The sequence below is a fragment of the Panthera leo genome, chromosome D1, assembly GCF_018350215.1.
Source record: "Panthera leo isolate Ple1 chromosome D1, P.leo_Ple1_pat1.1, whole genome shotgun sequence".
In the NCBI taxonomy this organism is placed as follows: Eukaryota; Metazoa; Chordata; class Mammalia; order Carnivora; family Felidae; genus Panthera; species Panthera leo.
The window spans coordinates 65,769,946-65,783,899 of record NC_056688.1 but is presented as its reverse complement, the minus strand read 5'-3'; the positions used below and the strand labels follow the sequence as shown (position 1 = coordinate 65,783,899).

The 13,954-nt window shown below is 44.5% G+C and overlaps 1 protein-coding gene across 2 annotated transcripts in view; it reads left to right on the top strand.

Annotated features, from left to right (window-relative positions):
• The window catches only part of SCUBE2 (signal peptide, CUB domain and EGF like domain containing 2), a 63,006-nt gene extending 49,427 nt beyond the window's left edge, over positions 1-13,579 (top strand). Inside the window, exons 17-23 of one of the 2 annotated variants that reach the window (XM_042905341.1) lie at positions 2,144-2,314; positions 4,194-4,361; positions 5,069-5,230; positions 7,229-7,426; positions 8,623-8,775; positions 12,486-12,565; positions 13,258-13,579. In XM_042905341.1, the coding sequence (XP_042761275.1) occupies positions 2,144-2,314; positions 4,194-4,361; positions 5,069-5,230; positions 7,229-7,426; positions 8,623-8,775; positions 12,486-12,565; positions 13,258-13,410 (1,085 nt within the window). In that variant the 3' untranslated portion in view covers positions 13,411-13,579. The remainder of the gene's footprint in view (positions 1-2,143; positions 2,315-4,193; positions 4,362-5,068; positions 5,231-7,228; positions 7,427-8,622; positions 8,776-12,485; positions 12,566-13,257) is intronic. The other variant, XM_042905342.1, reaches the window with a different exon arrangement.
• The last annotated feature ends 375 nt before the right edge of the window (positions 13,580-13,954 follow it).

Here is a 13,954-nt window from a genome sequence, read left to right as displayed (position 1 = left end):
TCATTGTAGAAATAATATTTGAAATATGTTATATTTTGGCTTATTATGATTTAGAAAAAACCTTGTTTGGGTTTTTTTTTTTCTTTTTTAGATTTTGAAGTGAATAATGAAAAGACGTTTTTATTAATGGTAATAGAGAGCCTTGCCATGTTTAACCCTAAAAGTATAAATGAAAATTGCATGAAAACAGATATTCCTCCTCACAGACATTGAAGAGATATGATAGCTAATTTTATCATGTGACATTTTGTTTTCTATTTCTTAGCAGCTTCAGTAGAAAAGAGAATGTGTTGAGGTGCCTAGGTAGCTCAGTCGGTTGAGCATCCAACTTCACCTCAGGTCATGATCTCATGGTTGATAGGTTCAAGCCCCATACTGGGCTTTGCACTGACAGCTTGGAGTCTGCTTCAGATTCTCTGTCTCCCTCTCTCTCTGCACCTCCTCCCACTCATGCTCATTTGTGTGTGCACTCTCTGTCTCTCCCTCTCTCTCCCCTTCTGTCTCTCACAAAAATAAGTCAACATTAAAAAAGAGAGGGGGGCCTGGGTGGCTCGGTTGGTTAAATGTCTGAGTCTTGGTTTCAGCTCAGGTCATGATCTCATGGTTTGTGGTTTCGAGCCCTGAATTGGGCTCTGTGCTGACCGCAAAGAGGCTGCTTGGGATTCTCTCTCTTTCCTTCTCTCTCTGCTCCTCCCTTGTGCTCTCTTTCCACCATCATCCCTCAAAATAAATAAATAAATTTAAAAAAAAGAGAGAGAGAATATGTTTATTCTAGTCAAGCTCCCCTAATGCCACATAGAGAATCCTTGGGAAAGTCTTGAATTATGATTCTGCACTTTTGTTAGAGAACTTTCTTCCCCTTAAATCCAAGATTCTTAATCTCACTGTAGGTGTATTTCACAGACTAGCTGTGGGAGCTTGGCCAAATTATTTCACGTCCTTAAGTCTCTATTTCTGTAAAATGTAGTTAAAAATAGTACCTAACTCCTTAGGGTTGTTAGATCCTAAGGGTTGTGTTTGTTTGTTTGTTTGTTTGTTTGTTTGTTTTTAAGTAGGCTCCATGCCCAAAATGGAGCTTAAACTCATGACCCTGAGATCAAAAGTCACATGCTTTACTGACTGAGCCAGCCAGGCACCCCTATAGGGTTGTTTTGGGGGATATGAGATAATGTACGTAAAGATTTGGGCATGGTTAACAGGAGATATTAAGTACTTAGTAAATGTTAGCCATTAGAAAGGCTATTTTGATGGTTGTGATGATGTTTGACTATGATATTAAAGAACCCAATTAAGCATATTTATTTTATATTTATATTCTAAAATAAGATATAAATCTATATTTAATAACTACTAATACAAGAAATAAAGTCAGAAGCATAGTTTATTAATTTCCTTGTAGTTTAGTCTTTCAGGAGACATTTACCATGGTTTCCTCTTTATAATATATTAATTTGATTACAAACATGAAGTGTGCTATGTTGGAGAGCTTATTGGTAAGACTTTTGAGATCACCCTCCTCACAGCCACCAGAGAGTGAATGTTTCAATGGTTCCTCTACCTGAATAATAAAATCCAAATGCCTGGCATTCAAGAATTTTTAAAATCTATCCTAAGCTTCCTTTCTTCCCTCTCTTCCTATATGTCAAGCATGACCTTTTATGACCTGCCCCCTTTTCTTCCTGGGGAGATCCTATTCATCCTTTAATGTCGCACACAGATGTGGCCTCTAGGAAGCCTTCAGGGATGCCATCAGCCAGAATTAATAGCACCCTCGTTTCTATTCCTTTAGCGCTAGGCCTATGTTCAGTGAATGATTTTCACTTTATAATCCTTCTGACAGCTCTGTGAAACAGCAAAAGTCATCAAGTGCTTGTGCTCAAAGGTAATTAAGACCACTGTGATCCCTGCTTCCAAGGAGTTCATGGTCTATGGAGAAAAAACCTGTAAACACCTCTAACAGTGGGCCATAGAGATCATGGCAGAGGGGTGTGCACAGAAAACCCAAAGGTGGCACACATTCTGTATTCAGGGGTTTGTATGAAGGAGTGTGGGGTCAATGCCATCTGTTTACTGTTATCTCTAGCACTCTTCCTTCCTTGGCCTCTGTCCCCTCACTGACCAGATCATTTCCCACTTTGGCTAGTCAGTTGCAGGGCTGGGACATATTATGATGGAGCACAAGAACGCTGCATTTTATGTCCAAATGGAACCTTCCAAAATGAGGAAGGACAAATCACATGTGAACCGTGCCCAAGACCAGAAAATCCAGGAGCCCTGAAGACTCCAGAAGCTTGGAATATATCTGAATGTGGAGGTAAGGGTTCCATCTGCTCCTTCTTATTCCTCCGGTCTCCAATATTGCTTAGATGGAAGGTGTTAAGTAACGTTTCAGTGCACCATGGGCTTCCTATGGGCAGGGACCACATTGGGTTTATCTTTGGCTCGAGTGCCTACCTTGGTGCCCAACACATGCTGGGGTGATGCTCACTTGGACAAATAAATGAAAAGTTGATAGAAGGCATTGTCAGAAAAGAAGGTGTAAGCGTTGCTAATGCACACTTTACTCACTGTAAATAAATATACCTTGACACCTGAATGATCTCTCAGTGTGTACTGTTACAGTGGAGAAAGTGGTTCTCACTGTTTGTCCAGTTTTGGTCTCAAATTCATACCGTATTGATTTTTAAGGAGTAACCATTTGGTGACTTTGTTAAAACTCTGTGAAGAGTTTTTCATGTCTCTTATGTTAACTCTAGAGCCAGGTTGATTTAGATTTTTGTGGGCTTATTTCCTATTTATTTTATTAATAAAATAATTTGATATTTGATTTTTGATTAAGTGGCCAGCTGTATTGACGCTCTGTGGGCTCACATAGAAGGTGTGATCTGACACGGTAGTTTGTAGGTGATGTCTGTGGTGGAGAGCAGGTGGCCCCTGCCTCTCCTCCCAGTGACTCCCAGAGCCAGCTTTAGTTCCCACCTACATGACTCCCGACTCAACTGTGGGATCTTTCAAAGGGTTTAAAAATCAGAGCCTCAGACTAACTGCGTGACTCCTACCATATCTTTGGCCTGTTATGAAATCCTAGGACCAACTGTGGGTTGATAAGGAAGCACTTTGGAGCATCTATTTATACTTGTATGTGACCTTATTAAGATATATTTATAATAATAATGTTAGTAGTAATTATAATAATAATAATTGCTAACATGTATTGAGTACTTACCTATGCCAGGCATAGGCAAAGTATATTACATGAATTAGTCCTCTGCTTGTTGTATCACTACAACAACTTTATGAGGGTCAGGTAACTCACTGAAGGTCACACAGCCAAAGAGTGGAGGATCTGGCATCAGAACATAGGTCTGACAGATTCCAGACTCTTCCCCTGGGTGTGTGTTCATTAAATGTCATTATATCTAGAACTTATAGGTAGAAAGAAGACTGTGAAAATTAATAAGGGAGAGATCAGCAGTACAAGAGTCAACAGATTTTCATAATACCTTGGCAATGACAAGCTAATTCCTAAGGAACATGTGCTTTTAGAAATCCTTTGGTTTATGGCTGTGCTTCTTGCCATAAACTTAAAAAATAATAAAGTAAGGTGCTTAAAGTCCCTCTGGTGCTTAAAGACCCACTGGGTCCCTCTATCAATGTGGATTCGATTGGTTGGATTTAGTAGGGGAAGTCCAGGGCACACTCTAGTGTAAGATGTAACTTAGTGTATATAATTGATAAAACAGGGAGACTCTTTCTTTCATGACCAGAAGAGTCTTTATATCACTAGGATGTAGCAGCTGGGTAAGAGTGTACTTCTGGGACAGATTACCAGATTGATTCCAGAGCAGAGAACCCTCTCTGGGGGCTCCTGCACTGCAGGGGCTATCTGGGCACTGTGTAGTCCTAAGCCTTAAGCAAATGCAGGCCTCATCCCAACTTTGGAAGCAGTTAACACTTGGCTCCTTGGTCTCCATCTTGGCACCATGCTTTGTAGCTCTGTGTGTAAACATCAAGCACTCACATGCCACCTACTCAGGGTCAGTGGCAGGGCAGGAGAGGGCTCCTCTCACAGAGGTGGGAGCTCAGGTCAGCATAGGGCAATAGGTCTCACCAAGTTCTGAGCTCATCTACAGAGAGATGGGAAAGGGTCTGCCCAGGGGGCCTTGCTCACTTAGGGTCATTGGTTTCCCCAGGTCTGTGCCAACCCGGTGAATATTCTGCAGATGGTTTTGCACCCTGTCAGCTCTGTGCCCTGGGCACATTCCAGCCTGAGGCCGGCCGTACTTCCTGCTTCCCCTGTGGAGGAGGCCTCCCTACCAAACATCTGGGAGCCACTTCCTTCCAGGACTGTGAAACCAGAGGTGAGGACTTCGCAGCTTGCTTTTTTCCAGAGCTGAATTTCCCTTTTGAGAACCGTGGGCGTCTGGTAAAGCTCCTATCAAGCCCAGCCCAGAGGTGCCTTGTGTGGTGTCCCAGTAGCTGAGAGGTCAGGTCCCAGCACCATCCACTCCTGCAGGATATACAAGGAGCATGGGAACTCCCTAGATGTGGTCTCCCCCAGCCACCTGGCCCCCTTCAGACAGGGCTGACTGGTCTGGGAGAAGTGAACAGGTTTTATGCAACAGGTTCTTGGCTCCTTCTTTCCAGCCTTCCTACCTCTCAGCGCCCTCCCCTGGCCCCCCTCCCATATAGGTCCTGCCCTTCCCCAGAGACCCACTGCCACCTCTCCCAGGACCTGGCATCAGTTAAGCACTCTCACAGCTCACAAGCGTGCTTTGCATGAGAACTCAGGCTGTGCTCATTTATGCCTGACTCTGCATGGACTGTAAACTCTGTGAAGATACACCCATACTTTGTTCCCTTTGTATTTTGCTCAGTGTTGTGAGTCACAGGTCCCACCCAAGCTGGCTATTTAGGGAATTAAGTGTTGATTAGCCCCAGATTAGTAGGAAAGCAGTACTTCATTTGGGCATACAAATTTATTTCACCAACTGTGAAAACTTTTATGTGACTGTTGATGAAAACACAATTTTTTTTTCATTTTCTCCACCCTCCCCCGACCCCACAGTTCAATGTTCACCTGGACATTTCTACAACACCACCACTCACCGATGTATTCGTTGCCCAGCAGGAACATATCAACCTGAATTTGGAAAAAATAATTGTGTTTCTTGCCCAGGAAATACTACCACTGACTTTGATGGCTCCACAAACATAACTCAATGTAAAGGTAGGTCTCTCTAAGGCTTTCACAGTCTTGACCAAGAGGGAGGTGCCTGGGTCCACCTGGGACTAGGGGGGTTGGTGCAGCGGTCCCAGGTGCCTTGAGAACCATGAGGACACGGTTAACCCAGCTCAGGCACTGCAGGTCAGCACCGAAGGAGAGCCAGGCTTGGCTCTCAGGTACTTACTTGTGTTGATCCTGGCTACTTCTCTGGGCACATTGACAGGCTATGCTCGCTGAAATTTCCTCCCACAGAGTTTCAGTTCAGCAAACATTGTTTGAGGACCTGTCATATGCGAGACCCTCCAAGCAGAATAAGTCCCTTGCCCTGCAGGCAGCACAGGTTGTAGGATTGAAGAGGAAAGAGCAATTAACTCTGCCTAGAGAGATGAGGGAAGGCTTCTGGAAGGCATGAGAAGGTTTTGATGGAGAGGGTGGGGGGAGAGCAGGAGAAAGAGCTTTATACCCAAGACCACAGCTGGAAGGAAACACACACTCGGAAAAATGAAAGGCTTTTTAAGAGACCCCCTGGACCTGGATCATGGAATGTCTGAGTGGAATCTGAGGCAGAGCAGGAAGGGAAGCCTTGAATGCCACACAAAGGAATTTTATTTGTGTCCTGTAGGAATGGGGAGCAGATCATTCAAGGACTTGTTGTATATTTAGCTGGTTGGTTGGTTTTTAACCATTATGTAAAATTCTCTACTAAAGGTCAGAAGTGAATCTCAGCTGACTCATTGTCATTAACACAGTGGTGTAGGGGAGCAAGGAGGCCTTCCCAAACTGGAGGAGTTTGGGATTGAAGTTCACAGTGTTGGAAAATTCTTCCCTGTACCCAGATGAAATCTGTTTCCTTGTCCTCCCATCCCCAACCCTTCATTGGCCCTTAGGAGCCACATGGCACGGATCTTCAGGCTGTCCTTCAGACTTGAAGTTGAGTCCTTCTCAACTCCATGGCTCTCCCCACTCCACCCCCTTCCAAGAAGAAATTTTTTTAGTGGGAATAATAATTCACAGTTACAGGGCACCTGGGTGGCTCAGTTGGTTGAGTATCCAACTTTGGCTCAGGTCATGATCTCATGGTTCATGGATCCAAGTCCCACATCGGTCTCTCTGCCTACAGCATGGAACCTGCTTTAGGATCTTCTGTCTCCTTCTCTCTCTGCCCCTCCCCCACTCACACTTTCTCTCTCAAAAATAAATAAACATTAAAAAAAATAATTGCCAGTTACAATTAGAGAGGAAAAAAATAGTGCCTTCAACATCCTCTCCCGCACAGGTGCACCTGACAGTTTTATACAATAAGCCCCTTGAGGGCAAGGACTGTGTCTTTCTCATTTCTGAACTCCCAGAGCTTTTGCTAACATTTATTGGATGAATGGAGATTCAATGGCTGAGGGCTGTGTGTGTGTGTGTGTGTGTGTGTGCACACGCGAGTGCTCCTGATCTTTGCTCCCAGAGGTGAGTATCCAGCAAGCCCCATATTGACTGAGACCTAATTGGAATTTTCTTCTGCACCAAAAGTAAAATGTGGTCTTGACCAGAAAGAAAAGAGAAAGAATATGGCTATCATAAATTCATTAAGGTCTCTAGGAAAGGGTCACATATCCTCTAGTTAGCAGTCAGCTCTGTTCTCCCTATTTTTAAAGACCTAGAAATTCTATGTCATGGGTTCCCCTGGCACCTAGACTTTGTAAGCAAAATATTGAAAACCAAATTCATCCTTTGTTTCATGAATGCCTTCCTCTGATCTTGAGCACCTTCAAGTTAAAGAGAAAATGGTAACTCAGAGGGGAACTCAGTGGGGTGAGCTCTGTGTGGGGAGTTAGTGTAGTTAGGCTCCCACGGGCGACCGTAGGCATTACAGGACACATTAATTCCTGGGATGGTGCCATTCCTCAATGGCAAGAGGATGCAGTGGTTCTCCTCAATTGAGCTGCTGGTGGCCATGACAGAATGATGAAAATGCTGTGCCTTCATAACTCATGGCATTTCCTCTTCCAGACAGAAGATGTGGAGGGGAGCTGGGAGATTTCACCGGATACATTGAATCCCCAAACTACCCAGGCAATTACCCAGCCAACACGGAGTGTACATGGACCATCAACCCGCCGCCCAAGCGCCGAATCTTGATTGTGGTCCCTGAGATCTTCCTGCCCATAGAAGATGACTGTGGAGACTACCTGGTGATGCGGAAAACCTGTGCGTCCCCTCTCTCCCCTCCCCTCTAAGGCTAGCGTGGAAGCCTGCTGGCATGCTCCCCAGCTTTAAATGTGAGCAGCAAGGCTAGTGTCACCTCTGTATTAGAACAGAGATGGGACATGAGTTTATAGTGTTTGCCAAGAAACAAAATTTAGACAAACCCACCTTGAGGCCTCTTGCTGAATCCCAGAGGTAGTGATTCTGCAGGTCAGTCTCCCCCTCCCCGGGCTTGCCGGGGACCCTCTTCCACAACATCACACAGAGCCAATGAAGCTCATGGAAGCCAGGCCCCAGACCGTTGTCTCACTGTGGGAAGCCACTCGTGGCTTTGGGACTGACCGAGGCTAAAGTCATAGTCCAGCCAGGAGGGACCCTCCTCCTATCCTGATGCATGACCCAGTGCCCATTAAGGGACACTGCCAGCAACACAACTTCAAGGCAGTGTAGTGAGTGAGCTCAGCAGCCAGACTGCGTAGACCTGAACCCAGCTTCACCTTTTGTTAGTTCCGTGATCTTGGACATACATTCTGATTCTTTCTGCAACTCCTTTTTCTCATCTGCTAAAATGGGGATGATAATAGTTGCTACCTCATAGGGTTATCATGAGGAGTAAATGACTTCATGTACATAAAGCACTTAGAATAATAATGACACATGGAGCCACTGTGTTTGCCACTCTTATTAGTGGTTACAGTGTCTGAAGTCAGGTGTGGGTTTGAATCCTGACCTATTCACACACTGGCTCTGTGACCCTGGGCAAATGCTTAAACTCTGTAAATGAGTTAACAACGGCACCGACTTCCTGTGACTTTCAGAGGATTAAGTGAGATAAAGTCCATGAAGTGCATAGTGCACCACCTAGTCTCTGGAAGCATGCGGGGATTGGGGGTGGTTATTGCTGGATGACAGCAGGTAGCTCTGGAATTAGACGGCCTCTCCTTAGCCCCTGCAGTGAGCACCGCAGCCTGGGCTGCTGCTGTTTGCCTAGCCATGGGCGTTTCAGTTAGCCTTCTCTGGGGGCTTGCAATCACCAGTGGAGTCCAGTCAATTCCCAGGACTTTGGCTCTTATGAGCTGAGCCCAAAGAGCTCTGGAGCATAACTTGTTTTACGGTGTTTTCATTTGAAACGATGAGTGTTCATTGTCTGCTGCTCAGGATGAGTCCTGAACCCTGCCCTCTCTAACTTCCCTTGGCAGCTTCATCGAATTCTGTGACAACATACGAAACCTGTCAGACCTATGAACGCCCCATCGCCTTCACCTCCAGGTCAAAGAAGCTGTGGATTCAGTTTAAGTCCAATGAAGGGAACAGCGCCAGAGGGTTCCAGGTCCCGTATGTGACATACGACGGTAAGCGCTGTGAAGCTTGGGCTGCATCACGCCCAAGGAGCTTCTCTGCTTTCAGGAGAACCAACTTCTGGGCCAGCTGGTAGATTGCTGACAAGCACATGTGCTCAGAAAGGCAGGTGGAATAAGGAGAAAGGACACTGCTGACTCACATGTGTCAAATTTTAAACAAGCATTTGGGGACACTGACTACAGGGATGAAAAGATGTTTTAGAAAATAAGTAAAAGTGAGCATGGCTTGGTGGGGAAGCATATGGGCCAGCCTCGACCTAATCTCTTCAGTGACTTTGTGTATGTTACTTACCATCTCTAAGTCTCATGTTCTTAATGTGTAAATGAGGATAATCATTAGATCTAACATGGCAGTTAAATGTGATAATCCACAAAGGACTTGGTGCAGTGCCAGGCACATAGTAAATACTCAGTAAATACTAGCTAATTATGACTGTGACTTTTATTACATGGAATCCTGAGGAGCAGGGGAGAAAGACCCAAGTTCTGGTCCTGTCTCTGCTACTAATTTGCTGTGTAATTTTGGGCAAATCAGATGACTTCTCTGGTTTCATTTGCTTCTTGTTAGGTGAAGGGGTGCCCCCTGTGAGCCCTGGGGGCCTACCTGGGTCTGGGACTTGGTTGATAAATATTTACTTAAAATACAAAATGCACTGGAAAGAATACAGCAAAATCTCAAGAGATTTGGGCCTTGAAAGAACATATGAGTTGTGTGTGTGTGTGTGTGTGTGTGTGTGTTTTGTTTTGTTTTGTTTTGTTTTGTGTTTTTTTTAATAATGGGAAGAACATTAGTTAGAGAGAATGATCTAGGCCAAAGGATAGAGTACCTGGCATGTATGGGGACTGATTAATGGCCTGATTTGGTCAGTCGGTAGGGTGCATGGGGCTTAGCAGTGAGAGATAAGATTAGAAGCATGTGGAGTTGGGTGGTGAAGGGCCTGGAGTGCTAAACTCAGAAGGGTGGACCTAATCTTACAGGGAGCCATGAGCCATTGAAGGTTTTTACACAAGTGTTGACAGTAGATGTTTTGGACAGATAGTATTCTATGGATTTTATAAAAGCATTTCACATTTATAACATGTTCCAAATCCAGGATTATCAACTCTGTGCCTGAAACCATGCCAAATCCCTCCTGATAAGGGCTCTTAGGATCAGAGCCCTAGGTGGACACAAATGCCTCCCATGTGGCTCTGCTGAAAGAGACAGAACACCTCATCTACCTGAAAGCAAACAACCAACAGCCCCCCTACCCCCAATCTGGAATCAGTGAAAGAACCAAAAAAGACACGGAGACTCCAGAATAAATATCACTAAAGCTCACATCTTTTTGCTTGGCTGTTCTCAACTCTACCTTTGTGATGCATGAAAACACCTTTTTTTTTTTTTTTTCATTTTCTCAAATAAAGAGTTGTAGCTTGAACCAGGGAAATTACACATAAAGCTGCTGAGGCCCATGAGAGTGTGTCTTACACATGTCACAGCAGATACTAGTTGAAAATTGCTGTGTTAGTAATATAGAAGCCTTTTAGGTCTTTACTCAGAGCTTATTTCATCTTTTTTTTTTTTTTTTTTGAACATATATTTCAGACAAGCTTGATAGCTGGTTTCCAAGCCCGGAAGAATAGAAATCACATTTAGAAGGGGCAAGTGAGGCTGCTACAGAGTGGCTTGCTGACCACTGGAGGACGGGGAGAACTGTAGTCCCAGCTAACTTGCGCTGAGTACGTGTACTGAGTACCAGGCATGTGCTGAGTGCCTTTGACACCGCACAGCCCTCATAATTGCCATAGACACGATTCTTTCCTGATTCTATGGACAAGACCACTCAGGCTTAGAGATTAACTTAGACTAACTGGCCTGAGGTCAGGAGGACAAAGTGGCAGAGATCTTTGGGACTCCAGGGTCTGAGTTCTTACCTATGACTCTTGACTGCTTTTCTCATGACAGTTGTAGCAAGGGATAAAACATGGTAGTTCTTGATAGTGGAGGGAATGTTTTTAAAAGACAGCAGTCTGGGGTGCCTGGGTGGCTCAGGTAACGATCTCATGGTTCATGAGTTCGGGCCCTGCATCAGGCTCCGTGCTGACAGCGCAGAGCCTGCTTCGGATACTCTGTCTCCCTCTCTCTCTGCCCCTCCCCAGCTTGTACACTCTCTCTCAAAATAAATAAGTAAACATTTAAAAAAGACAGCAGTCTGGGAGTATTTGGTGTGGTGGCAAATAGTGCTTCAGTTCTCTCTTACACTAGGACATGGCACAGCAACTGGTCCTCCTAGTGGTGAACACCCATCATCAAGAGGAGCTAGTTCTCTGAGGAAGAGACTCTGCAACAAAGGAATTCAAGATAAACATGTACTCTTACTCATATTTGATATTCACTAAAGTAGAAGAATAAGAAGGAAGATACCACATGAATAGAGCACCAGTGAGGTTGAACCTATATTAAATTAGTAATCATGAGAACCATACAATAGTTAATAAATGTTCATTAATCACCACTTGACTAGGAGAAACTTTTTCAAGCACTCTTTCCACATAGTTCCAGTGATGTTCTTATGATTTGTTTGGTTTTGTTTGTACATGATATGCATACAAAGAGGCATTCTTTTCAGCCTGGAATTTGGAAAAGATTGTGTTTTGCATGTGCTTGGTTTGAATTATGACTAGGAAGTAGGCTAGACTTTGAAAGGTGGGGATTTAGATTTGGAGACAGCTTACGTTGTGTGCACTGCATTTACTATGTACATCAACACCAAAAATTAACTAATAAGAAAATGAACATAGCTTTCTTCCCTCTTTAACCAATGAAATTCTCCCCATCCCCTCCAAAAAAAAAAAAAAAAAAAAAGACGAAAAAAGGAAAGAAGAGTCTTGCTTGGTACTAAGAAGCTTGATTGTTTTACATAATACAAGGGCAGAGAGAAAAAAGGGAGGACAGAAGGGAGAAAAGTAGAGAAGAAGAGAAAAGCCCTGAGGCTGGTGAGCTCACCAGAGAGCAAGTATAGATGGAAGAGATGAGAACCAAGCTCTGAGCCCTACAACCCTCCCATAGTAAGAGGTCAGGGAGAGGAGGAAGAACAGCAAAGGAACTTCAGACAAAGTGACCAGTGAGGTAGGAGGAAAACCTGAAAGCATGGTATCCCGGAAGCTGAGTGAAGAAGTGGATCGAGGAGGAGGGGTGACTAGAGACAGTGAGTGTTGACAATTCTTTTGAGTAGTTTTGCAATAAAGAGGGAAAAAATGTAGGATGGAAGCTGAGGGAGAAATGAGGTCAAGGCGGGGACTTTTTTGGGATTGCAGACATAATAACATGTTTACATGCTGATGGGGAAGGCCCAATAGAGAGAGAAAATGTCATCATGTAGGAAAGAAAGGGCAGAAGTGCTGGAACAATGCCCTTGACTTGGTGAGAGAAGATGGAGCCAGTGGAAAAAGTGGAGGAAGGGTGTTGACTGGATGCACAGAGGGTTCATCCAAGGGAAGATGGAACAGAAGAGGTGGGTGCAGAGGCTGGTAGGTGAGAGGATGTGGGAGTCTGTGGAAGTTCTCTTCTGATCACCTTCTCAGTATCACAGCGGTCACTGTTCTGATAGCAGCTGCAGAAGAGGCATTTCTCAGAACCTTATTTAAAAATGAAAGAAAGAGTGAGTTTGGAAATAACTAAATCCCATGAATGTCAATCATGTCCTTTATTCCAACAGAGGACTATCAGGAGCTCATTGAAGATATAGTTCGAGATGGCAGGCTCTATGCATCTGAGAACCATCAGGAAATACTTAAGGTAGGTACATAGTGAAGGGGGATGCTGCAGTCACCCATGGAGCTCCCAGGCACCACTGGAGGAAGGTTTTCCTTTTGCTCCATGTTGCCACCTTTCAGACACCAAGCCTGCTCTGGGCTGAGGTCAGTTTTATATCTTCACCAGACTTAATTAAAACAAATATTCAGATGGCTTTCTTCGGTGTTGTCAAGTGAAACTGTATTTTTTTTTTTTTTAAATTTGGAAATGCGTGGAGGAACAGTGGGAAACTTGCTTACTCTAAATCCAGGCCAGTGGCAAATCATGGTTCCATGTTCACTCTCCAAATAACTGAATATCATTGACTCCTTGTTTATCCTTCAAGCCTAAAGTCCACCAAATTTTAGATGCTTATAAGTACTTATCAGACACTTGCCATCTCACCAACCCTGTAAATATTCCCCAGATTCCAGTGTTGCATCTCATCTGGTTTAGAAAAGGAAAACCATTTTTTATATATTACCCTTTCCTTTACAAAGGTAACCCATGTTTTTTGTAGATACTTTGGGAAAATAAATACTGGAAAAGAGATAAAAATCAGAGGAAACAATTTTCACTAAGTGTTTCTCAGCTCAGCAACCTACTGTCCAACACTGGGACATTATAGTTCCATTGGCAAAATGTTGGAATGTTTAAGTATTTTGGCCCAGTAACAAAACTTGTGTTCTTTTTAGGATAAGAAGCTGATCAAAGCTCTGTTTGATGTCCTGGCCCACCCCCAGAACTATTTCAAGTACACAGCCCAGGAATCCCGAGAGATGTTCCCAAGATCTTTCATCCGATTGCTACGTTCCAAAGTGTCCAGGTTCTTGAGGCCTTACAAATGAGCCGGGCCACGTGCCACTCAGTGCCATGATCTGCCTGTGGGCTGCTGGGACGCAGCCATCTGCCTATGCAGCCAACATAGTCGGATATCGCTGCCTCCAGTAGCAGTGACTCATTAGAGTTCAATTTTTATAGATAATACAGATATTTTGGTAAATTGAACTTGGTTTTTCTTTCCCAGCATTGTGGACATGGGTTATGAATGGCAGTGAGTCCTACCATCTTTCACTGCGGTGGGTGGATGTCTTGGGGACATCAAGGGCTGGCTGAGCTGGACGTTAGTCAGCTCAGATGAGACTCACCTGTCCTTCCTGGTTCTCACTCCTCCTCAAGGGGGCCGTGGTGGAAAGGAGTCCACAGAAGGGGCTGCCTTACCTGAAACTTCAGCTTCCTCCTTCCCAATCCTCCCTAAGGGAGCCCTCTGCACCCATGCTGTGACCAGGCAGAGCAGGAAAGAAGGAAGGGAGGGTGGGAGAGCCCTTCAGGCATCATGCACCCACCTGAGACCCAGGAGGATTCTGTTTCCCCATAGCCTTCTCCAGCCTG